This window comes from Cydia splendana, chromosome 4, assembly GCF_910591565.1.
Source record: "Cydia splendana chromosome 4, ilCydSple1.2, whole genome shotgun sequence".
NCBI classification, from domain to species: domain Eukaryota; kingdom Metazoa; phylum Arthropoda; class Insecta; order Lepidoptera; family Tortricidae; genus Cydia; species Cydia splendana.
In genome coordinates, this window is record NC_085963.1 from 24,808,876 (window position 1) to 24,835,604 (window position 26,729).

General features: G+C 37.5%; 1 protein-coding gene across 3 annotated transcripts in view; it reads right to left on the minus strand.

The window, feature by feature from the left end:
- Positions 1-17,720, minus strand: part of LOC134790125 (rho GTPase-activating protein conundrum) — a 169,771-nt gene extending 152,051 nt beyond the window's left edge. Inside the window, exon 1 of one of the 3 annotated variants that reach the window (XM_063760913.1) lies at positions 17,471-17,720. In XM_063760913.1, the coding sequence (XP_063616983.1) occupies positions 17,471-17,482 (12 nt within the window). In that variant the 5' untranslated portion in view covers positions 17,483-17,720. The remainder of the gene's footprint in view (positions 1-17,470) is intronic. The other 2 variants (XM_063760912.1, XM_063760914.1) reach the window with 2 other exon arrangements.
- Between the last annotated feature and the right edge of the window lie 9,009 nt (positions 17,721-26,729).

Consider the following 26,729-nt stretch of genomic DNA (forward strand, 5'->3'; position numbering starts at 1 on the left):
AATTTATCCAAAAAAGTTCTTAGAAACATTCCAGTTATTTTTAAAGACCCATTTAATGATGTGCAACACGTTGGTAGTTTCTGAATATTTTTTTTTGTGACAATTAGTTACATGTATGGAGTGGAGAGCCCCTCATAAAAATACATTTCTTACAATTTTGAGTTCTTAATCCAATAGCGGCTTACAAAATACACCTATGTATATTTCAAATTTATATGCACCTTTCAGCACTCTAAATAGTTTATACCCACCAATTTGGGTATAAACGAGTAAATTAAATACGGGTATATTGAGTAAATACTGAGTATTTACTCGGTATTTACCCGTGAGTATTTACTCACTACCCATCTCTACGAACAAACGAACATACCTACAGTCACTCCACTCACTCCATAACAAACGTTAATCACAAAACATCAACCTACATTTCTGGCTTCAAACACCACTCAGCAAAATTTCATACAGTAGCAGCAATGTAAATCAAATCATCGTCACTATCGCTGACTTTTGTGCTACCTTTCAAAAAGACGTAAATTCCTAATTATTATTGTACACATAAGCTGTTGCTAAAATTCTTAATGTTACGTGGTTATCACTCTTACATACAATACAGACAACATTATAATACGCATAGAATCACGTCGCGCCGTTACTCATATTCTCGGAACAATATAGAATTGCAAATGGCGACGGACGGACGATCGGTGTTCGGAATTGGAATTTATTGTTAGCAGGCTGATGTTAAAGTTAGGTCTTAGATAACAGGACAGGTCTTGTGGTTAGTTCAACTCTATGGGATTTGATTTTTCCGCTTTAAAGCTGCCTTTCCACTGAGGAAAAGATGAGCGGAGATGAGAGGAGACGTGCGGGAATGCCGGGAATCAACCAATAGCATCGGTTGTAATCCAGCGGAGCGGAGAAGAGATACTGCTGTTGTCTGTTTTCCTCACGTCTCTTCTTATCTCCGCCTCAGTGGAAAGGCAGCCTTAATGTCGTTTGGACAAATCAAAAAGAGAGATCAAATAATGATTTTAACTGATGGACTGATGAGAATGGTGGACATCCAATCAATATCCAGAGAGTAAAATGAGAACTACGTTTGTACGCAAAAGCTCTAGTAGTGTAGGTACTTACGCAAAAGATTCTTCAGTTGATTAGAATCTTTAGGTTATGACACTTATGACTCAAAATACACGAAATCGAATAACTTTGTTCGCGAGTGTCAGTTAAGAAGTTTGAAAGCCTGTAAAACATTTATACATGAACACTGGAACATATTTCCAACAGTTAAAAAAATTGAGTAAATTTCATTATTAGACTCAATCAAGAACCCAACAGCATTAAAGCTTACATTCAATTTAAATTAAGCAATACTATCATAAGATAGTAGTGTCCGACCGAAGGTTCGGTTTCGGTTTCGGCCAGTTTCGGCCAAAAAATCATGTTTCGGCTGTAGTTTCGGTTTCGGCCAAAAAACGGCCGAACCATTCGGCCGGGCCGAAACTTACGAAATGGTACTTCGGACAAACACCAAAAGTTGGGGAATAAGTAGGACAACAATATTAATACATACCTACATATACTGATTCATGTATAGGTACAGAAATTAATTGGTTTATTATAAAACACAATTCCACTAATGAGAGCGCCACTGGACGGTCGACGCAGTCTTAAGAGGCTGTCAATACCTATAACGCGCACACTGTCTAATTGTATCGGAGTGAATGAGATAGCACTGTCGCACGTAGCCGTTGGCCGAGTATCAGCTCGGCACGAGTCGATGTCTTTTTCGCTCTTATTCACTCATTTTTAGGGTTCCGTACCTAAAGGGTAAAACGGGACCCTATTACTAAGACTTCGCTGTCCGTCCTTCCGTCCGTCCGTCCGTCCGTCCGTCTGTCACCAGGCTGTATCTCACGAACCGTTATAGCTAGACAGTTGAAATTTTCACAGATGATGTATTTCTGTTGCCGCTATAACAACAAATACTAAAAACAGAATAAAATAAAGATTTAAATGGGGTTCCCATATAACAAACGTGATTTTTGACCAAAGTTAAGCAACGTCGGGAGTGGTCAGTACTTGGATGGGTGACCGTTTTTTTTTGGTTTTTTTTTTTTGTTTTTTTTTTTTTGCATTATGGTACGGAACCCTTCGTGCGCGAGTCCGACTCGCACTTGTTCTATCTACCTCTAATGGCAAATTTTAAGCGAGGCTAAAGGCTACGCTCAACTTAGTGCCGCAAAGTTGATTTTCTCAATAGTTAATATTTTGCGAAGCTGAACAGCTGACTATTGATTAAAACGAAGAAAAAACCCTTAAAAGTGTCCCCAGTACAGTTTTTCATACGAATGCTCGACCTTAGCCTCACTTTTTACCTCAATTTACCATTGGTTTGTGTTCCACATGTCCTCTACTTCAGCTTAGCCTTTGGTCTCGCTACGCCATGCTCGGCCTGCGGTATCGCTTTTTAATACAATGGACATTGGTTGGAGTCTGTGCTTAACTACTTATCCTGAAGCCTGAAGCACGGCTTTGACTTCGCATGAAAGTTCGCCTCACGGGGGCACTTCGGACTTTTAGGCCCAGGGCTATAACCGCGAAAATCGAAGTTCGCAAATTGCGGGCATTTTTCTCTGTCACTCTAATTACGCCTTCATTGGAGTAAAAGAGAAAGATCCCCGCAATTTGCGAATTTCGGTTTTCGCGGTAGCCCCTCAGGTGAAGATCGGTACCCGGCCTTGCGATATTGTTAACAAAAAATTTCGCGCTCGCTGCGCTCGCGTTCTTGGTTGGTTTTTTGGTTGACCCTGTATCTATACATGTTAGCTTGACTGGTGAATGAATAGAGTTAGACCAAGAAAATTCTGCAATGATTTTGATAGCATACGCAGTGCTACTAGTGCAAATGTTATTTATACGTCATAATTTCATGGAAGTTTTGACGTTTAAAGTAACACTTGCACTGCATGTGTTATCAAAATCGTTGCAGAATTATCTTGGTCTAACTCTAGTAATTTTCTTAAAAAACTGCTTAAGTAACATCAATTTCAAGGACATTGGGTGTTGTCAGCCCCATAATATGTGTGTAAAAGCGGTTTTATGACATTTTTTCAACGATTTTAACAAGTCTACAAAAGTTTCGGTTTCGGTTTCGGTTTCGGCCGAAACTAGAGCCGAAGCCGAACATTCGGTTTCGGTTTCGGTTTCGGCAAAAAAACATGTTTCGGTCGGACACTATAAGATAGTCAATAACCAACGCAAACAAAGATATCGATCTTAATCGAATGATTCGATTATGACACTGTGAGAAAGGTTAGAGTCGCAGTCGGTTATCGGTAAGGAAACAATCGATTATCACAATCGAGTCTCATGCGGCTTGAAGGATTTAAAACAAAGACCCATTCATGGTTTGTTTTGGTTGAATTTGATACGGTTATTGTGTGAACTTGGTGGTTTTTAGGTTAATTATTAGTGTGCAAATATTATACTTACTGTTTATAAGTGAAAGCGAGTTGTTTTTTTACTATAAATTACGATTATTGCAGTCTAAGATGTAGACCAGGTATGTTTGTTCAGCTTTTTTGCAGTAACGTCGAAAATACTGAGCCACTTTTGATTGTCATGTCTTACGTCAAAAAGCACTATGTAAGTTACTCTTAATCATATCAACTTGACTATGAGTTGAAAAGAATCGAAGGGCAAATCCATAGACGAGAGAAAACGGTTGCGACACCTTAACGAGTCGCAGTCTATTTAGCGCAATTACGTGCGCACGCGCCGCCATTGACAATTAATTGCTTTTTGTTATGGCTGGTAAAGGTAAGTACATTTGACTTTCGTACATCTGGTGGAGTCTGATACAGGAGCGGTTTCCAACAACAACATCAGTAGGTAGATAGCTACAGTCGATGTCAAAGATATGTTTACACTTTTGCACCTTACGTTGGTCAGATGTTGATCATTATTATGCAATTTTTTTGCCTTCGAAACTTTTCATCTTACTATTCATCTTAAAATAATAATAAAAATTATATTCTCATTATTATATTCCTGGAGAGGATGGGGGAGGATCGTGCTGTGAGAAGAGCGTATGTGGGGCACCCGGGCGGAAAACGTCCGTCGGGGCGTCCCAGATACCGCTGGAGTGACGAAGCCCAAAAAGACCTGTCCGCCCTCGGAATACCCAACTGGCGTGAAGTGGCGCAGAATAGGGCAGAGTGGCGCTCTCTTGTGTCAGAGGCCAAGATCCTCTTTGGGTCACTGAGCCAGTGATGTATGTATGTATGTATGTATATTCTCACAATGAGCCATTTCATTTGATATAAGTACATAGGTATATTCTTCTTCTTCTTCTTTATATTTAAGAGCTGTGCTCTTGTCGGTGGAGCAATCTCCAACTCGTCCGGTCCTCTGCCAACTCCTTAACCTTCTGGTATGACACGACCTGAACCTTTTCTTTTATTTGGTTGAAATAATTTATTCTCGGTCTATTAACACGATATAATTATGTAGTTTGCAAAACTTTTTTTTCTCATTTACTGCCCCCAAAAGCCGCTATGCCCCTATGCCCCTATGTTTAAAATTTGTTTATTTAGGTACGTTATAAGTCTGTCTTTGGGTAATAGACTTTCAGCATAATTGATCCAGTAGATTCGGATGCAATAGGCTGTGACAGATGCACGCTTTTTCCTCTTAAGGTACGCGACCCTCAAAAACAAAATGCCCATTGGTCGCACTCGCACATCACTATAATAAACGATTCTGCCACTCACCACGTCAGTGTGAATTTCGTCAATGCCAAATACCACATTACATTTTAAATTAGGCAATCGACTGCACCCAAAAATAAACAGTGAATTGTACCTAATTTGTAAAATTATCTTTATCTTGCCCTTGTACCGATTGCGACCAGATAGTTTAATGAGAGCGACGTCAAGTATTATTAGCGCTTAAGTTAATAAAAAATGTAATCTAGTTTAGTCAAGTAAAAAGTAGTTCAAGTTTTTACAAGAAGGTAATCGAACTTTACGCCTAAATTGGTTAAACGTATAAAATACGAAGCACTTGAAGTTTGAACGTTTTCGCAATTCTTTTTTCATCACACCAACTGGTAAAGGCTCCCTTGATTGTTCAAAAACCGATAGCAAAGTTGCATTTTATTCACATGTGAGGCAAAGTAATCAAACGCAATTTTTTTGTTGTTTTCTTATGTTTTCTGGTTGAATTGACTTTTAAATTATGATTTTGTATGATCAATATTTAATAACATTCATTTGGATATGATTTGGTTTGTTTTTGTGTGATATTTTACAGTTAAAATTTTCTCCGATTTGGAATGGTGAAAAATGTTGTGTTTCACTCGTCAAACGTCATTTTATTGCAGTTTTTGCGTAATGGTATGGAACCCTTCGTGCGCGAGTCCGACTCGCACTTGTTTTCAATGATGCCTCTATGGAAGAAGACAGGAAATATTGTAGCAGCTCTTACGAAATTGAATTGCTCTTATGAAATATCCCTACTAGTTAATATTATAAATGCGAATGTAACTCTATGTTTATTATCTCTTAAACCGCTGACCCAATTTAGATGAAAAGATGAAATTTGGTAAGTACCTATGGAAATACTTTCTAGTTCCGGGAAAGGACATCGAAATTCGATGGTCGCATAGTTTTTATTACAGAAATCATCCCTTAATCACCCCCTTAAGGGCGGTGAAGTGACAAAGTCGTGGGCAGAAGCTGTTAGTAGGTACCAATTTTTTTTATACTTCTGTATTACTAAGTATTTGCTACGTATTACAAAATCTTTCGTTCTATTTATTTCACGAGGACAAGCGAAATGCCATTAATCATAACATGTCTTTCCAATTATTACAATTGGGGGCTATCTACGTAGGTAAGAGTGACGTAGAATTATAAACATCGAAGTAGGTATCTAAGTACCTTTAAGTTTGCCTTTCACAAGATGACGTGGTATAAGTATCTCGCAACATAACCTATTGGCAGTGTCGATCAGGGTATTGATTTCGGACCTATGATGTAAGTGATAAGTAGGTATGTGCAATCTCATACAATGTATTTGATTAGGTTCAAGAGACCCGTCTCCAAAAAACGATTGTGAAATTCATGACGATGACACTTGAAATGGTAGAAATAACAATGACAAGCACATTGACAGTAAAGAAAGAAAGAAGTTCGTTGTAATAAATATCCAAGAACAAAAGTTTTAAGAATGACGAAATATTATTAAGTTAGGGTGTGGTCCCACCAGAAATGTGCGAGGATGCGTAGCAAGGAATGTGTTTGCGTGGATGGAGCAGGAACGTGTGTGTGTGTGTGTGTATTATGTTGAAATTAAGGGATTATTATCAGTTCTTAACAAACACATCGTCGCACATTTCTGGTGGAAACGCAGCCTAATTGGATCATAAATTGGTAATTTATTATTGTAATTGGCATTGACAGACATACTGACAATATCTTGACAGTTATCCTTTAAAACGATAAAGATTAAAACAAACAATAAGCGTAAAAAAATGATTCGCAGTTAATGAATGAATACTAAACTGTCTAATATTCAACACAAGTCAGTCAAAGGTGTAAAAAACAAACTGAGACTTCACTCCTACGAACAGACGCACTAATTGTTCAGAAGACGTGCTAACAATGTCAGACTTAGGGTATTAACCACTAAACACACAAACTACCAGGAAGATAAATAACTTTAACTCTTCAAAATTTGCCATAGCCATCTAAAGTTTATTCAATTCAAAGACATCGCTAACTCAGGTTTTTGCAAAGATTAAGGGCCCCTTGCACCATCTCACTAACCCGGGGTTAAGCAATTAAACCGATAACGCAGTGTCAAATTGTACTGGTAACCATGGTAACTCCAGGTTTAACCGGTTAACCACGGGTTAGTTGAATGGTGCAAGTGGCCCTAAGTGATTTAAATTGGACGTAACTTAGGGAATATTATCCAACCTCCAACCCACAAAATTCTGTCAATGTTTTTTTTGTCAACCAGCATTACGAGTAATCTCATTTTTTTAGGATGGATCCTTGTCGCTGATTACGTGCAATTACTTATTAATTAGTCAGAAAATGCAATATTGCTTATTGATTCTCATACATTCTATTTCTATACATAGAGTTGCAACAAATATCGTAAACAATACAATCTCATTCTCAGCAATTTATTGAAATATACACCGTGTTTTTATCGAATTCCGTTAACTTCGGGGTATGGTTAAGAGAACTAAATGGCATAGGTAGTTAATTTTCAAAAACAATTTCTTTTTTGTTTTTTTTTTTTTTTCAATTAAGTTCAAAAAGTAATTAAATGTAGCATATAAGTAGCGTTGTTGTAACACGGGCATTACATTTAACTCAACCAAACAATTGAAATCTGTGACATATCAATGTCATTTCGAACATCGATCGACCGAGATTGTACTTAAGTTTAGTAGCAAATGTATGAACTCATTCTAAACACTAATAATAATCAATATGTAAACCGGCCCTAAGGCAAGTGTACACGCTTGTAGAGGCCTTATAGGAAAAAAATAAATTATTGATTATCTTCGAAATGGAGTTAATTAGAATATCGGTGTCTTTGAGAAAGTTACTTGATTTAAGCTCAGGGATGCACCCTATTTTATTAAATTTTAAATTACCCCTATTAAATTTTATTGTATGGGAAGTTTCATACTACATTGCTGATTAACGTTAATCAGTTCGTTAAATGTGGTTGGTGCAGCTGGCCCTTAGTAATTTTTCGCAATAATGTCCTAATATATATTTATTTATTATTTTCTTTATTTATTATATCGTTAACAACAACATGATGTGATGTCCTTCCAGACGTATCCGTCGACGGCGACACCAGTTTCCCCGCATGTTGACCCAATTCGCTTTAAGAGTGCTTTTAAAACAAAAGAGAAACGTCATCACGACGAGTGTTTGTCATCCAGCACATCAAGGTCACCACCATTATGTCTCTCTGTCATGATATCTGCTCTAGGTGTCTCGATCGATCGTCCGACATATTGTCATGATCTCATGATCGATGACAGTGTTGCACTGATTTCTATTTTGCCCGGGTTTTCTAAATTATCTGTGACTTCACTTATATATGTCGATGTTTTACTAGCCCCAAAATGATAAACTAGTTACAGATTTGCACGTAAGTATTTTAAAATCTTTATTATTTATTTATTCAGACAGAAAGGAGAAGGCCCCCGCTCCGAGTCGTTCCTTGTGCAAAGGCTGTCCGTCGTAATACAGCGTGGTAATGCCGCGGGCATCATGGGCACCTTTGCACCGGGAACGACAGGGAGCGATTTGACTTTTTAAATTAATAGTTTTAATTTTTATTTGTAAATTTTAGTTGTAATTTAATTTGTAATTTGTATCCGTTATTTTTTTAGTTTTACCAAATAAATCTTATAGATATTTTATACTTACAAGTACTACTTATGTTAGTCCTGAAAGTAACAATCATTTCTAAAACCTTTATTTTTCTTACATCTACATAGTAACACGTAGTATATTAAAGATTCTTATTACGTTCTTGATTCTTGAGTATTGTATAACATTAAAGTGAAAATGAGTGCAATTTGCGTCTCCCAATTATTTATTCAGCGATTCTGTAACTGAAATATAATTAGAGCATTATCTAACGATGGCGGACCGGCGGTGTCGTGAAATGAAACGTTATCACGAATAGTAATTAGATTACATTACATATCGGTGAGCAGGGTTGGCACTTGATATTTGTCGGAATAATCTATTTTATTACTTTTACTAGTAAAGTGCTACTAGCACATATTAAGAATGTAGAATATAGGTAAGTACTTTGATATTAAGGCAGTTGCATCTGCCTTTGAAATTACTTGAGGTATCTAATTTAAATCATGTTCTTCACAAAAAGGCAATGTAGAGGAATGTAATCGTGTAATGTAGCTTAAGTCTAGCATAGAGAAAGCTTAAACCCTAGAAATTAACAAATAGACATCAGACTACTTTATTTTCGGAAATGCACTCCTGGAAGGCGAAAACAATCAGTCGGAATTTCTCCGAATAAATGGTAAAAATAGGTAATAGTTATTTGTACAAGGGGGCAAAGTGTTGTTTAACCGCTCGTGCTTATATTGATACCCGAGCAAGCGAAAGATTCCAAAATTGAATTGGTTCGACAAATGGAATCTTGAGCGTTACGAGGGTTTCAAAGCACGAGGGTTAAACAAAATTTACCCCCGAGTGAAACACAATTTTTTTTACCAAAATAGAAGCAAATATTAAATATAAAAGATCAAACAAAATCAAATCCAAACGAATGTTATTAAATATTTATCATCCGAAATCATCATTTAAAAGTCAATTCTACCAGCAAACATAAGAAAACAACTCAGAATTTGCATTTGATTACTTTGCCTCACATGTGAATTAAATGCAACTTTGCTATCAGTTTTTGAAGTGCAAAGTAAGCCTTTCCGAGCTGGTGTGGTGAAAAATAAATGACAACCCAGTTGAGATGCGCTGTAGAAACCGCGTACATCCAGCCACTGGTGGTATTACAATCGCTAACCAAGCTGCTTTTCTTCTGCTTAGTCGACTTGCATATAAAACATAGTGTTATTAATCGGGCCAAATTTTATTCCAAGTTGAAATACAAGCGAAAAATGACCTTGCCCATTTAGCACGTTCTACCAAACACCAAGGATTGGTATACGTATTACTCCACCACGCATGTAGACCGTGACATTGAATAACCAGTTTGAAACTGGAATTTAATCGCGCGAGAAAACGGTAAACAATGAAAGGAGTTTTCCAATAAAACTTATGCTTGGTGGGGTCTGGTTCAGCTGATGTCGGGTAGGCAATAGTAATGTATATATATAAATAGTAATAGCTTTAATGTGGCTGTACATTAATCCAACGCATGCCATATTGGTGAGTGGGGCAGATGAGATGATAGCCGAGTATGAGGTTTCTATCATTTGCGGGGAGATGATTAGTTGTCTGTCGACGATGTGGGACTCAAGATGTCGAGGTTAGATTATTCTGGATCTAACAATGAGGTTTCTGTAATTTGTGGCGAGATGATTAGTTATCTGTAAAAGACGGTGTTGATCTCGAGATGTCCAAGGGGCCTTGCCAAGATATCAATAATTGATAGAAAACTCCCATCGATACTTAATTATGTATGGAATAGTCACACGACTTTTCGTATCATTTGTCGTCCTGAACCATTTTTAGGGTTTCGTACCCAACGGGTAAAAACGGGAACCTATTACTAAAAGACTCCACTGTGCCGACTGTGCGTCTGTCCGTCCGTCCGTCCGTGTTAGAGGTCTCAACCTGAATCTACGACTACTGAATGGTCAAAATGACAATTACTCTCACTTTCACCGAAAATACGGTCGAAATACTCAAATCAGCGTTAAAGGCAAGGTCGCAAAGGGCATGTCTAATGTAACAGCCGTATCTTTGTGCACAATGTTATTCTTGCCTACCTATTGCTTGTTCGCCATGGAAAAGTCTTTCTCAATATTTTATGGTTAACTAATTTTAGCCAACAATAACAAAGGACTTGTTTGTGGAAACAAGTTCAAGTGCAAAGACACCGTTACAAATTGGGGTTTTGCAAAACCGTTTAAGTGTTTCAATTGGCGCAAAGGTGGTTTTCTAGGGGCCGGTACAAGACGATTAAATCCTAATTTGTGACAAACTCAACGAAGCTTTGTTCTTCATCGACATATTATCCTGTTGTATAGGATTTATGGGATGTGTCTTGCTTGAAATTGATGGTTATATTTTCTTACTAGCTGTGCCCGCGGCTCCGCCCGCGTGGAATTCGGTCTGTGTCAGTAATCGGCTAATTCTTCTTCTCAGTCGGTTCCTCAAGGCTGAGGGTCGTGACCATCAGGAGTGCAGTTCTTCACCACCGCTCTCCAAACCCCCCTGTCTTGGGCCAGCTGTATTGACCCCTGGATGTTGACGCCCGTAGCGTCGCGTATGGCATCAGACCACCGAGTTGGAGCCCTGCCTCTACTCCTTCTCCCTTCAACGCACCCAACCAGAACGAGCTTTTCAAAGCTGGACGGGTCTTGGCGGGCCACATGGCCAAATAAGGTCAACATTCTCTGGAAGCATGTAGTTGAAAGCCGGGTGGTAATATGTAGCTCTTCGAGGATAGACGCGTTGGTGCGGCGTTGCGTCCAGGATATGCCCAACATTTTGCGCCAGCACCACTTCTCGAATGCGTCTATTTTTGCTCTCACACGTGGCTTCCATACCCATGTCTCAGAGGCGTAGAGGAATATGGAGAAGATAAGGGTGCGCATAAGTCGGACTTTCGTGTGGCGGTATATATTCCTGTTTCTCCAAATCTTCTCCAAGCGCTTCACTGCTGCTTTTGCGATTTGTGACCTTCTTATGACCTCCAATTACATTTTACAATTAGGTACCACTAAATAAAACTACACTCCAAAATCAATATTTTTTTCGCCCTTATTCAAATTTTACACGTGATATAAACGACAGAGTAGTAGATGTATATCGGACGATACAGTAAGGTATACGCGCGCCAGCGAAAGCGAAGCGGCCTGCCTGGCTAGTGCGCCACTCACCGTGGTCTTCTTCAGACTCCTGAGGAAGACCACGTGCCCCTTGTAACCTCAATGCGTTGCGAGACTTTCGCGAATGATTGGATTTTTTTCTGGAAGGCATGGTAATGCGTATTAAACGCGAGTCCCAAATCGTTTGACTCCGCAAACGACCTGCAGTGCCGTTTTGATGCCCTATTAAGCATTTCTAGACCATGGTGCCCCCTCTCCCTAGGGTCATCGAGATTACATTGAATTTTTTTGTTCAGGTGAGTGACGTTCATTGCCGCATTACAGCTGAGAATGGAAATTAGTCACAACATTTTATCAGGAAATTTGACAGTGCTACAGCAGTAACGTTGCAACAGAGTAATGCTGCTGCAGTGGCCATACCTTAGAAAGTGATTGAAAACGCGAGCGAAGCGAGCGCGAAAATTTTTCGATAATAAAACGCAATTTGATAGACAGTTGTACATTTTTACTTTTAGTATGGAAATCAGTCACATAATTTTATTACGAAAATTGACAGTGCTGCAGCAGTAACGTTGCAACAGAGTAATGCTGCTGCAGTCGCCAAACCTTAGAAAGTGATTGAAAACGCGAGCGAAGCGAGCGCGAACATTTTTCGATATAAAAACGCAATTTGATAGACAGTTGTACATTTTTACTTTTAGTTTGGAAATCAGTCACATCATTTTATCACGAAAATTGACAGTGCTGCAGCAGTAACGTTGCAACAGAGTAATGCTGCTGCAGGCATCTTATAAAGTTATTGAAAAGGCGAGCGAAGCGAGCGCGAAAATTTTTCGATATAAAACGCAATTTGATAGATAGTTGTACATTTCTACTTTTAGTATGGAAATCAGTCACATCATTTTATCACGAAAATTGACAGTACTGCAGCAGTAACGTTGCAACAGAGTAATGCTACTGCAGTCGCCACCCGAATGTCACCTTTATCATATCTTAGAATGTTACTGAAAACGCGAGCGAAGCGAGCGCGAAAATTTTTCGATATAAAAAACGCAGTTTGATAGACAGTTGTACATTTTTAGGGTTACGTACCCAAAGGGTAAAACGGGACCCTATTACTAAGACTCCGCTGTCCATCCGTCCGTCCGTCCGTCTGTCACCAGGCTGTATCTCACGAACCGTGATAGCTAGACAGTTGAAATTTTCACAGATGATGTATTTCTGTTGCCGCTATAACAACAAATACTAAAAACAGAATAAAATAAAGATTTAAGTGGGGCTCCCATACAACAAACGTGACTTTTGACCGAAGTTAAGCAACGTCGGGCGAGGTCAGTACTTGGATGGGTGACCGTTTTTTTTTTTGCCGTTTTTGCATTATGGTACGGAACCCTTCATGCGCGAGTCTGACTCGCACTTGCCCGTTTTTTTACTTTTAGTCTCAACCAGGCGCGAATCCAGGATTTCATACAGAGAAGGGATGGGACGTTATTAGATGGGTACTTGTACACGTATAAAAGTTTCATGTAGGTACATACTCCACGACGACTGCAATGCTGATGCAGCCTGCGCTTTTTTTTGCCTACGGTTTTGGTGCCCCCTAGACGTGGTGCCCTAAGCAAGTGCTTATTTTGCCTAAAAGGGTTAATCCGGCACTGCAAATGACAGAGGTCAATGTTTTTTTTTGTCAAAGTTCCCACTTTGTATGAATATGGATTTGATATGGGTGCGATATAATTACGATTAGGTATAATTCATGATGGAGAAAATTAATAATTTTAAATAATTATGCAATTATACGCGTGTTTGATAATTATGTGTGTTTATTTTACCACTATGTAACTATGTAAACTCATTTTTAGTTTTCTTTATTAATTAATGTTTACTCAGTTCCCCAAAAGACTGTTCAATGAAGGGCAATTAATTTACTGTCGTTTAATTTTGTTATATTATTAATTTATTAAATCAACATAATTATTCAATTAACCCCCTGCTCTAAACTTAGAGTTAATTTGACAAAATCTTTCCTCGGTGGCTTATTCATGTCACAACGTATTAAATTCAGCGCCATCTGTTAGTTTACCAGGGTACTCAATAGTGGTAGCACATATTTGAAAAAAGTTTGCCCCTCCTTCCTAAGTAGCGCCATAAGATTCAGGGGCAAACTTAAGTCAATCGAGTGTTGTGGCTACCCCCCCTTTTAGGGGTTGAATTTTTATAGCCTATAACCTGGCCGGAGATTTTCTCGCCAGATTAGTAAAGTTTTTATCAAAATCCGTTCAGCCGTTTTCACGTGATGCGCGTTCAAATAAACAGACAAACAGATAAACAGATAAACAGACCAACAGACAAAAATTCTAAAAACTTTTGGAACGTGTTCTGTTATCGATTCTAAGTATCCCCAGCCAACTTTTTTTCAAATATCTTCCTTGTACAGACTTTCGACCGTCTTCAGCTTTATTATATGTATAGATGCAAATGGAAAAAAAAACTTTGATACTAGACTGAATATTCATAATTTGACAAAACACTACCTAAACTCGCTGTTTCTGAATATGTAGACTGTTTTCTTCTTTCTTCTTCATCTTCTCATAACTTTTTTTTCCTTAATAACACTAACAGATAGGCTAAGATACAATGTTAATTGTACAGTCAAGTGTAAAAATATGGGTGCATACAACTTACTCAAAAATATGTCCTTATATGATAATAATAATATGTAGTTCTTAATTCACTGACATAAGAGCTATGGGGCATATTTTTGAGTATGATGAGTGCACTCATATTTTTACATTTGACTGTACAGGACTACAATTAACATGTCTAGCCTATTTTATGTGCTTTATATAGTGTACTTATGAAATTCCATCGGAGAAATATGAGGCTAATCTTTACAGCAATTTTTAATTAAATTTGATAAATTTAATTGATGGAAATGATTGAAATTAAAGCATTCAATGTGAAAGTTATCCAGACAATCTATAAACAGAAAGACAGGCTATCTACGTTGATATCTGCTTTCATGTTTAGACCTAGTTTAGCTCAAGACAGACAAGTCTTTGATGAGAGCAGCCAAGAACCGGAAAATGAGAAAATAAACAACAACAAGTCACGTACGTAACTATGTTACTTATTTGTGACGTTATCTATGAAAAGGGACCTTATTGTCGATGGCGCTTACGCCATTATTAACGATGTTCCGAAATACATACAATGCCACGCGACGCTGTGCGGCGTAAGCGCCATCGACAATAAGGTCCCTTTTCATAGATAATGCCCCATTTATATTATAAGATTTATAAGCTACCGTCACGTCATTTCTTTTATTTTAGGAATCTGTATAGTAAGCATCAATACGTCTAAATAATGCGTCTAAAAAGTATCTCGGAACACTTTTTAAATAGAAATATAATATAATATATAGGTTAATATACTTATAGAGGTACAGAGTCAGAGACCTCCCCAGGTATTATAGGCCCCGCCTAGCCAAGATGACAATCGTACATCTAACGAAACGAAACATATTATCCTCCTAAGGCCCAAGGTCCTACCTATAGTACGTATCAGTTCGATGAAATTTAAATCATATTCAATTGGAACAGAGTGGCATTTGTTTTGTTTCGTTCAATTTTCAAACAAAACTAAAATGGCAAATTCTGGATTTTTCATTTGTATTGCTGGGCGATGGGCCGTAGGAGGATATCATTTCCATACATTATTTACGGTTTTCATTTCGTTTTCTGCAAACGATTGCCAGCTGATCTCTACAGTTCGCGTTCAGAAGCACCCATTTGTAACTGTCTAATTGTTCTACAATTTTTATACCACGTCCAGGGCAAATAAGCATGCGGCCCGCCGGATGGTAAGAGGTCACCGTAGCCTATGGACGCCTGCAATTTTAGAGACATAGAGTGATAGGTATTTCTCTGTTTGTCAAGTTATTAGAGAATGGTAGATACTTTTGACGCGTAGTCTGACAAGCAACTTGTGATGCTGAGTGTACCTACCTAATACTTATTCCCAGATGTTTCGTCTACAATAACATCATGTTATGTGATGTGTTACTTAAAAGAGCACACTTGTTTCTTGTTTCCATAAGGTCATGCAGCAGGTGCCTTACTATTTTTAGTATGTATTTATATTTTACGCTTGCAGTCATCAGGAGGACGAGCGGTTTCATTCAAACCAAACACCATTTAGGTAACTACACAATGCAGCATATAAGCATATCTATTAAAAATATAACAATTTCATACACAATGACCACTTATACGACTAAAATATGAAAAAAAATAAAAATTGATATACATTTCGTATTGTTACACGTTTGTGCCTTTCTAAAATAGTGATGTGCAACAGTCGATATAACCCGAAAAATTATTTTCAATTACCAAATTTTTTTATGTAATAATTTTAACACTTAAAAAGTTCTAGCTATACGAGTAGCTACATACAGACAACTTATCGATTTAGTAGATACCTAGTATACCTACCTAAATGTCATGTGTGGGGAAAAACCTGCTATTGAATCAATTCAATAAGTTTTTAGTTTTAGACTCCTGCCACATAATTTTCGTTGGTAGGTACTTTACGAAACCGGTATGTTATTACGACTATGACTATTTTGTTAAGTTTTTCCCACTACTAAATTTACTAACAAAAGATTTTTTTATGTTTATTTTATTCATTTATTATTTAGGAATTTCACAAAGGTATACCTAATATATACTTTTCACGCCTGCCATTTTGTTATCTGAGAATTATAAAATGCAATTAGAAAACACTCTGCCGTATTCGAACAATGAGATACGTCAAATACTAGATGTTGAAACGATATGGATTGGATACGTCAGTATCAAACAAGTGTCAAAAGTGACGTTTTTGTTTGAAGAAACGTCCATTTTGACACTTGTTTGACACTGACATATCCAATCCATATCGTTTCAATATCTAGTATTTGACGTATCTCATAGTTCGAATACGGCTGTTAATCATAAAGAATGGAACACACCGAAAACGTAAAAGGGCAGGCAAAGGAACAGGAAGCGACGAGGTTGCAAACAAAAGGTCAAACGATTTGAATCTACAACACGCTTTATAAACACGTTTATCGGAGTACATTCACGCTTATCGTTGATATCAGAAGAATTGTAGTAGTGAAGGATGATAAAATACCAAAGCAAGGCTGTGATGCGACTGTTTTAGAGGGAAAGCAAGTTTAGTGCTTAATTTAATAACGAGAAATTATTATTAAACAATATATGGCTAAGTCCAGGACAATTTCTTTTGGATCTAATCTTTTGGTTCGCTTGTTTTAAGCCAATTAGTTTAGCTTCATTGAAGAAAAATACTTGGGATACGAATTTGCTCCAATTTCTCCACGGATATGATGTGTTAGGCGTTAGGCGACATGTCACAAAAAAAAAAACATTTTAGACCTCAGCGGAATAAGCCCTAAGTATTCCTAGCATCTGTCAAAAGTATTCAAAGCAGCTAACATTAAGATGCCTGTGCATTCTTGGCATTAGGCTACTGGATGCACTTATGCAGTTAAAGGAAATGGATGTATCTGTCAATTCTGTCATGTCAATGGGGTTGGATGGTCGAGGTTCGAGGTATTTTTCAGATGGCACCAGCGTAGGTTATACGTCAATTCTACGAATAGTGTCAAACTCTTGTTTTTGGAATTTTATGGCCTGGATGCTAGCCATTTAAACCAAATCTCTTAGAACAAAACTAAAGAGAAACCCGCAATACCTATGCTGGTGCCATCTAAGTATGAAAACATTTTTGACAGTTGCCAAGCTTATTGACCAATTATATAAAAGCATGTTAATTGACAACATAAACACTACGGTACAGGTGCAAAACAAAACAAACACTAACCAGCTTCAACATCCGTAACGCCTCAAGCTCACAACTCACAAACAGCTAGCAGTACATACAGCCTAATCTACTTCTGATTGAACGTCCACACTCACTTTTACCTAAACTAATTGAAGCATTAACTCGAATCCAACTCCACACTTGTTTCACAGCACTTCGTTTCGATTATAATAACTCGATTTGTTTTTCGATACTAAGCACTCGATAAGTTTATTCACGTAAAACTTTTAAACGGACAATACAACGTGCGTCGGTGACGGTTGGCGCGGCACTGGCGTCTCGTTTCTCGTCTCGTCGCCTCTCGCTCGCCCCTCGTCCGCCTCACATGTTTTTTGCCTTTGAATTTCGAATCCCACACCAAATCGGTACAAAGAAACTGACAGATACCTGTTTGTGAGTAACTTTTATTTCCTTGAAGCGAATCAGTTTTTATACACGTGTGAAGTTGCAGCTGCTGTTTTGATTAAAGCACATTCAACTGTTCATTTCTTACAGACATATCGACATACGAATAAAATATGGCAGATAGGCCCAGGCCCATCACATCACTATTCGGATCATAATGATGTATTTTGATGGTCACATTGGTCACCGTCGTCACTGAAAGATTTAGTCAGACATGAATTGAATAATCAAGCCCTACCCTATACACATTCACATTATTTAATTAAGATAAGTGTATGACGATTAGAGATGCACCGGATATTCGGTTACTATCCGGTATCCGGCCTATCCTGCCATTAATTTAATATCCTGCCGGATACCGGATAGTGACCTACTATCCGGCCGGATACCGGATAGTAACTTTGCTTGATTTCGGAGTAAACAAATTGGATTTAAGAAACAGTCACGGTCATAATCGTACTCGTTTATTATTTTAAAACATTTTAAAAATTTCACTCACTTGCACGCGCACTCATTTGGAAGTTTTGGAACCTAGACATGAGTCCGCGCGAGAGATCACTACGAAACAGTTCGAAACCTGCACAATGCGTACCTGAAAAACCGAATTGTAGGTATAGTTTCACCGGCCGAATATTCGGCAGCCGGATACCGGATATTCGGCCAATGGTCAGGCCGAATATCCGGTATCCAGTATCCGGCCATAAAACTATCCGTTGCATCTCTAATGACGATGGCCCATAGATAGGTATAAGAACATAAATTACTTACAAATTTAATTTGTTAAAAAAAGATAATAAAAGGGTCATACACTACACATTTTATGTTTAGGTATGCTTAACTCATTATTCTCATTAACGTGGACATTGCAAAGTTAAGATTTAATCTAAAGCTAATTTTTTTTTACGCTGCTCCCTTATAGTTGAGACTGCGGGATACATTTTTGTGGGACTCAAATAAGTAAAACAGGATAAACATGCACCTGTGTCGAAAACTTTTAGTGTTTTGTCCAGAGAAGGGACCTTCTTCTGAAATATTTGACTCAAACATATACAGTAAATAATAAACGGGTATGAAGTACATGCTAACTCTATATAAACTAAACATAATAAGTAGATACCTATAGCTTGCAGACAATACAGTGCATACAAATGTTACTAAATCAGCCTGCATCTGAGACCGGTTATAACACCGTGTCACGACCATTGGACACCCACAATAGTGTGAATGAGTTGGAACAATACCATACTACGCCAAATACAATAAGTACAATAACTGTACACACCATACCACTTTGTTCTTAAAGAACGCAACGAATGCATTTTGATATTCAATAGTAAACCTTTTATAAATGTAATAGAGTTCACAGAAAAAGACAATGAAAAGAAAAATGTTACTTTTATAATTGCGTAAGAATCGAGAAAAATAAATATGGACAGCTTGAATCAATAATTGGAACACTCGGTAAACACAATGATTCATATAGAAGACCTAGAGACAATAATATGAAGAGTTATATGCAATTGAACTTGTACAGCTAATCAAGTTCATGTTCAATTGACACTGGCCATGCTTAAATACAAGTGATGTCATTAATCTTGTAAAAAACATAACAATAGCACTGATGTCACAACACATGATGTCCACAAGTAAAATTGTAGAAGTTTTACTTTTATATTAACATAGACAATAGACAAAAAAAATTAAATCACGCTGCTCGTAACATTTTACATAAATTCAATTTCATAAATTGTGGCTTATACTACACTTCATTTTATTTTAAATTTTATATTATTTTATTTTATTCCAATCACTACAATTCAAAAAGTACTTAACAATAACAACAGTGCTTCCGTTCTTTAATACTTTAATAGTCCTAGAGAAAAAATATAAATTGTTAACAGGTAGTTATGCAACTTTGATGTTCTTATGCGTTAATACTTACTCGTATAGTTCAATGTATTTCATTGAAACTGCGAATTTTACACTATAGTGATGAAATACGCTTCCATATTTACACTTAAGAATTTTTCCACGCCTGTCAATCTCATCTCGATAAGAAGATAAGAAGTAGCGGATTTATATGTAGATATCTACATACTGGTTTTTTCGTGAGTCGTGACAGATGCAGACTCACAGACCGAGATAAACCTGTCCAAGGGTGTCGAATAAACATTTAATGCAATTAAAGTTTTTTTTCGTGACAATTAAATGACAGAGGGCAAAATTAAGTTCCTATAGAAGTTCTTATTATCGACAAATTCATTTATCGATACTTTTCCCATACCAATTATCGCTCCAAGTTTTGCTTGTAAAAGTATACAGGTTGTAACACAAATAGTGGGGATCAGTTTAAGGGCATATTCGGTATCGTGTTCTGATTAGGAAAACCTAAGTAGGAGCAATTTTTGACACGAAAAAATTTGAAGCAGAATTTTAGTCTAATCTTGGCTTGATCTCTTTGTACATATGTAGGTATCTGACATTTATTTGCATCTTATCAGGTTATTTTTATACTTTAAGTAGGAGACGTTAAGATTAAAAATATTAAAATAGATGTACCTAAGACAAATCGAGAAACAAAGACGTTGTAAAGGACAAACAACTCACAAGATAATAAACAGATACATATGAAATGGGTCAGACAAAATGTAGAAATACCTAATAAAGTAGGTACCCACTATAAATAGTCATCTACTACTCATTAAGAAACTTGAAACTTTACTTAATAACAACTCACACTCAAAAACCACATGACAGATTCCGGCATCAGTGACGTCACAAATCGTATTAAAAACAAATCATCAGGATAACTGCAGTAACGGTACACTGTCTGGCGGTTACCATCATGTCTACCGCAGGCAACGATAAGACAGAGACTGGTAAAAGTAAAGACTAAATTTGCAATGCGCCTCCCTAAGGTGGGTAACAAAGGAAAGAATGGAAAAATTCACACGCGTCTGGTAGGCTTTGATAGCTCAGTTGGTTGAGAGGGATTGGACCGCCGGTGTTCCGAAATGTCGCAACTGTCGCAAGTTCTATTTTTGCCTTATTTAAAGCCCTTTTCTGATTTGTATGTGTATAGTTGCCATCAGATACATCGGAGCGGCCTAGGTGCTTAAAAGTATCTGAACACGCACTCTAAAGCCTTGACAATAGAGACGTGTTCAGATATGTGAACGCCTTGGCAGCTCCGATATATCTGAAGGCAACTGTGATTGTACCTCGTAAAACTTTCTGGAGAGGCTTGTGAAGCGGTGATTTTTTCATTTTTTTTAAGTAATTTAACTATTTGAAGAAACTATAGACTTTTCTATAAGTTGTGTCATGGGATTGGTTCTGGAAACATTGCTTGAAATTAAGAAATCACTTGTCTTTGTCGTAAACGCTTTAAATCGACTGATGCATTTACCCGACATTGTCACGTAGATTCACGGGTCGATTCGCGTCAATAGATTATGTACGCAAAAACAACGCGGAGCACAGGTTGACGACCGCTGAGAAAAGCTTGCAAAAACGACTTCCTCGCCAAAATGGTTAGGTATTGTCAGAGGTTGTCGACTTTGCACTTTGACATTGCAAGTACTTACCTATGCATATACCTATTGTTATTTAATTAAAGTAAAACTGTTATTTTTAAATGTGGAGTTAAAGCTAAACGAAAATATATTTTTGGGAGAAAGGAGATAATAAGTTTTGTTTATAAAATACTTATTTATACTCCATTTCTTCTAGAACAATGAACTCCAATTCAAAGAACATGGATTCCAGGACATTCCACCGCGTCACTGCAAGTGAATGACGCCTTGCATCTAGATTTACTTCGACATCCGGCTATTGAGCTCATGTTTACTCGGGCGACGGATATTTCTAAAGTTTTGTTTCGATTTCTGTTTTTTAAATATCAACACATTCTTAAATTCATGAATTATTGTCGGTAATCATTGTTATTAATTTTGTCCTAAATAATGACTCACACTAGACCGGACTGGGGCCGGGCTGGAGCTTCCGGCGCTTCGTTTTCTATGGAAAACACCACGTGATCACCGATCAACCGTCATAAAAAATGAAATGTCGGACGTTTGGTTGTCAAATGCATGCGTGTTCAGATATTTTTGAGCACCTTGGCCGCTCCGATATATCTGATGGCGAATGTAGTGGTTCCGATGATAATCGGCCGTAAAGGTTCACTGAAGATTACTTGGAAACTTTTGGATAAAAGAGGAAATTGTTTGGTTAAAACAATGTCGTACAAAAAGATGAGTTCTATTTGTGTAGTTTATTACGCCGCTCGTTACAGTTACTCTGCCTGTTCAAGCAGTACATTTTCCAATTTGCAGGCAATTGGTTTCAACTAAGTGATAAACGTTTAGGATTTTCACATTATTTTATGAATGTGGGATTGTTTACCCGACGTTTCGGACGTGTTTTCCGCTGTGGTTGCAATGAGACCCTTACCATGTTTGACACTGACCTATTCGCTAGTAAAACTCATCAACAGCCAAAACTCGCGGTTATATAGGGTACTGGAGCCTAATTCAGATTTAACAAAGTTTTATGGTTTTGAACTGGTTTAGATACGACCTTTAACATCGCTCACCAATCGCAATGCGTGATTTGCGCACCAATCGCCAAGATCGTATCAAAACCAGGTCAAACCCATAAGGAATTGTTGAATCAGAATCGGGCTCCATAAATTTTTACGCGGTACTTACACATAAAAATCCGGCCAAGTGCGAGTCGGACTCGCGCACGAAGGGTTCCGTACCATTACGCAAAAAAATCACGTTTGTTGTATGGGAGCCCCAATTAAATATTTATGATATTCTGTTTTTAGTATTTGTTGTTATAGTGGTAAAATTTCAACTGTCTAGCTATCACGGTTCATGAGATACATCCTGGTGACAGACAGACAGACGGACAGTGGAGTCTTAGTAATAGGGCCCCGTTTTTACCCTTTGGGTACGGAACCCTAAAAGTCAGAAAAGGGCAAAATATGTACACTGTTTGTATACCGACTTGTATTTGAACTTCGACTTGTTTGTATACATGTATAAGAACTATATACATATTTTAAGAAGTTTAGTAAAATATATCATCATTTTCACTTTTTCCAACCTTATTTAGTAACCTTAGATTCAATTAGGATAGATGCATAGGCATTGAACGCGTGTACATAAGTATACATGTATGTGCTTGTTACGTGTGTGAGTGTTAGTATGTTAACAGCGTTTTCTTTTTCAGAACGTTTCAGCTGCAACAATGTGTTATTTTTTCAGCGGTATCATAGCGAGATCTACTTTCTTCGCGGTCCGCGCTTAAAATATGGCCAGTGTAAGTAGGGTTGCTCCTAGGAACATTCTTATATATTTATAAAATTTTCTCATTATTTTCGCAGGCCGTTTTTTCATCAGTCAACTTTAACTATTTATTATATATATAAAATAAGGAAACATTATAAAAACTAAAATTTTGCATGAGCCCCTCTTAGCAAAATATTTATCCCACGCCGAGTCTGACGGTGCAACGATGTCACGCTGTTACGTCGTCACCCAAATCGAATGCTTAGGTAAATTGTATTGTGTTATTATGTGTTTTCTCGTATGTTTGTATTCTTATTTGTTTTGTAGTTAGCAGTGCCTTAATAGAAACAGTATAATGCTGTGTAACTAATTTGAATAATAATAAAATAAATTATGACACGGGCAAGGGCAGCATCCGCTCGGTGTACACCTTACATTTCATTAAAGTGTCAAAAGGGCCTCTACGTGTTGGCTTCGGCTCCGCGCACGCCTCCCAAAGGTCCGGAACACCATTGTTCCGTGATGGGAAAGAAAAGACATACAAATAAATTATTAAAAATTCAAACGTAGATTCACTTTAAATATTAGGTAACTAATACTTATGTATATCGCTGTTGGGAACCCTATATAGCCATCCTATAAATTAGTCGTTTTAGCACTTAACGCTTTCTGGCCGCCCGGGCCCGGGCACAATAAACAAAATATAACTAATGTGATGGCTAATATTTAATTGATATAAGCTGAGGTTTCTCCAATTACTCGGTGCATCTCCGTCGCATGCGCAGATATCGTGCTTTATGTTACAGACTTCTAGATTCCGTCTAAGTCTGCATCGACTTTCACGACAAAGGTGTGGGGTGGAATATTATATAGATATGCTGCATAAATACCACAGCACTATAATCGAACGAGCGAGCGAAGCGAACGAAGTTCTTACATTCGACTTGGGATACGCGGCCGGCTAGGGGCACGTCCCGGCATTTCGATGTTTTTAAGCTGAACTATCAGAGGATAGTTTGATACTCAAGAACTTAATAAAAAATAAAAATAAATAAATAAATATAAATTTTGTATGTATTTATATCCTTTATCTTTCTGCTACCTTGTTGTACATTTTGCTGCCTTTGTCACCCTCTTTTCACTTTCTCCTCTCATCTACGCAAAGGTTAACTGGAAGAGATCCCTCAAAGGGATAAGTTCGCCTTTGTACTTCTTACTAATTGTATGTTATTTTTAATATGTATTTTTGTACAATAAAGAGTTTACTACTACTACTACTACTTAAGTAAATTTGTTCTAATTTAAATGAAATTGGGTAAACGTGTAGTTGAGGGCATTATATTTTTGTCATTAAATTATGAGCAGGCTCGATCAAGGGGTTATTGAGCTAGAAGAGCTTAGAAGGCTAAAAAGCTATTTGTGAGGGGTCTTGCTATTCTGGTCATCTTTAAGAAAGTATGGTTGAGTTTGGTATCAAATGAAAGTGCTCGGCTTGCACGTTTATAATATCGTTTTTAAATTTACCATTTTGAAATAATTAGCAAGATAAAAATAATCATAATATAGGTATTTGACATTTTGACAGGAAATATTTCGGCTTACCACAGATACAGTATCAGTTAAGGGCTCCACAGACCTTGTAATATGTCCACGCGATTTTTGATCCATTGCCGCCTATAGTGGGACATAAAATAGTAGAAATTAAATAAAATGGAACTCTAAAATGTCCATACTATAAACAAACAAGTTTGTCAGTAGAAAAAGGCGCGATATTCAAATTTTCTATGGGACGATAACCCTTCGCGCCTACATTTTTTAGCCGCTTTTTTCTACTGACGGAAATGGCTTGACAGACTATAAATTGTTGCCATGTGTAATAAGCATTTTATGTCAAAAATGTGATAGCTACGTAGAAAGTGGCGCCCTCATTTATTAACCGACTTCCAAATCTCAAAAGGAGGAGATTCGAATGTGATTTTTTTTTATGTTTGTTACCATATCTCCGTCATTACTGGACCGATTTTAAAAAATATTTTTTTGATTGTATGTATATGCATACAGATTGGTCTCGTTTTTGTCAAAACCCACTTCTGATGATGGGATCCATGAGGAATCGAGGGAACTCCTCAAATCTTAAAGGCATAGGTACATATAGTGATGATGTTTTATCAACAAATCAAGCATGACACATTCAAAATAGTGACATTTGATGAAGTGGAACTGCTGATGATGATCAGAACAGAACTCTTCAATGACTACACGTTTGGCGATTTCGAATTTCGATTTTGACGGAGCTGGTCCTGGAGCCAGACCTGACCCGGGCTCTTATCTGGACCTGAACCCGGACCTGGACCCGGACTTGGACCTGGACTTGGACCTGGACCAAGACATAGACCTGGACCTCGATCTGGACCTGGTCCTGGACCCGGAACTGGACCCGGACCCGGACTCGGACCCAGACCCGGTAAACCACTCATACCTAAGCTAAATAAACCACTATGATTACCTACCATAAAATGTAGGTATAAAGTATATTAGGGTGATTCACTTTTGTATGGAGAAAAATGTTGTAATATTTTTCCTGACTTTGCTCACCAATGGAGTCTCCCCACACTAAAAACTATCTATTTCAATTTTCAAAAGAATCGAATAACGTTTAGAGGTTGCACAAGTTGAAAAGGTAGAGTGGGAACCCCATACATTGCGTGAAAATGAACTATGTTATAAAATGACAAAATATAATGAACTGATACTAAAATCGAATGAGAAAACTGAATTTTGCGTCTAAAACACGATAAAAGCACTTTTCCTTTGGAAACAGGTGGAAAAACTGAAAAATCTTAATTAGAACATTTATCGAGTAACCAAAATCCAAGTTTACTACTAATTTTAAAATTTATTTATATGTAGAAGGTTCAGTATCACACTACTCTCCGCTTTGATGGTAGCCGCTTAAACCATTTTCTACCCTCCGATGTAGAGTCGTTGGTTATTTGAAAAATCTTTGTTGATGTTGTGCAACCTCTAAATGTTGACCGATTTTAATTTTTTTTAACGTATAATATTTTTTTATCAGTTAGAACAAGAATTCGAGTAAAGTCAGATGAAAATGCATCGGCACTTACCATCAGGTGAGATTGTGGTCAAATGTTTACCTTTTTCCAATAAAAAAAAAAAAAAAAAAATCGAAAATTCGGAAAAATGAAACACCCTAAAGTATATTAATGATGCCAAACTTACTAGCCCCTCCCGCTCAAACCCCCGTACACCGCACCGCTCGCCAGTGTTGCCAACTTGGCATAAATGATGCCAGATCTGGCATATTTTCACTCGCTTTGGCACCAACACTTTCCATTTAGCACCTGGCATATTTTTTAGCATAATTTAGTCTAAGCCAAGTTTGCACCAACTTGGCAGCAACAATATGCGCCATCGCCTTATGTGGTTCATATTTTCATATGAATTTTGACTTTTGTGGACGGATGGACGTCAACGGACTATATAAAGTTGGTCAAGCAGATCTTGTCAGTAGAAAAAGGCGATAAATTTGAAAA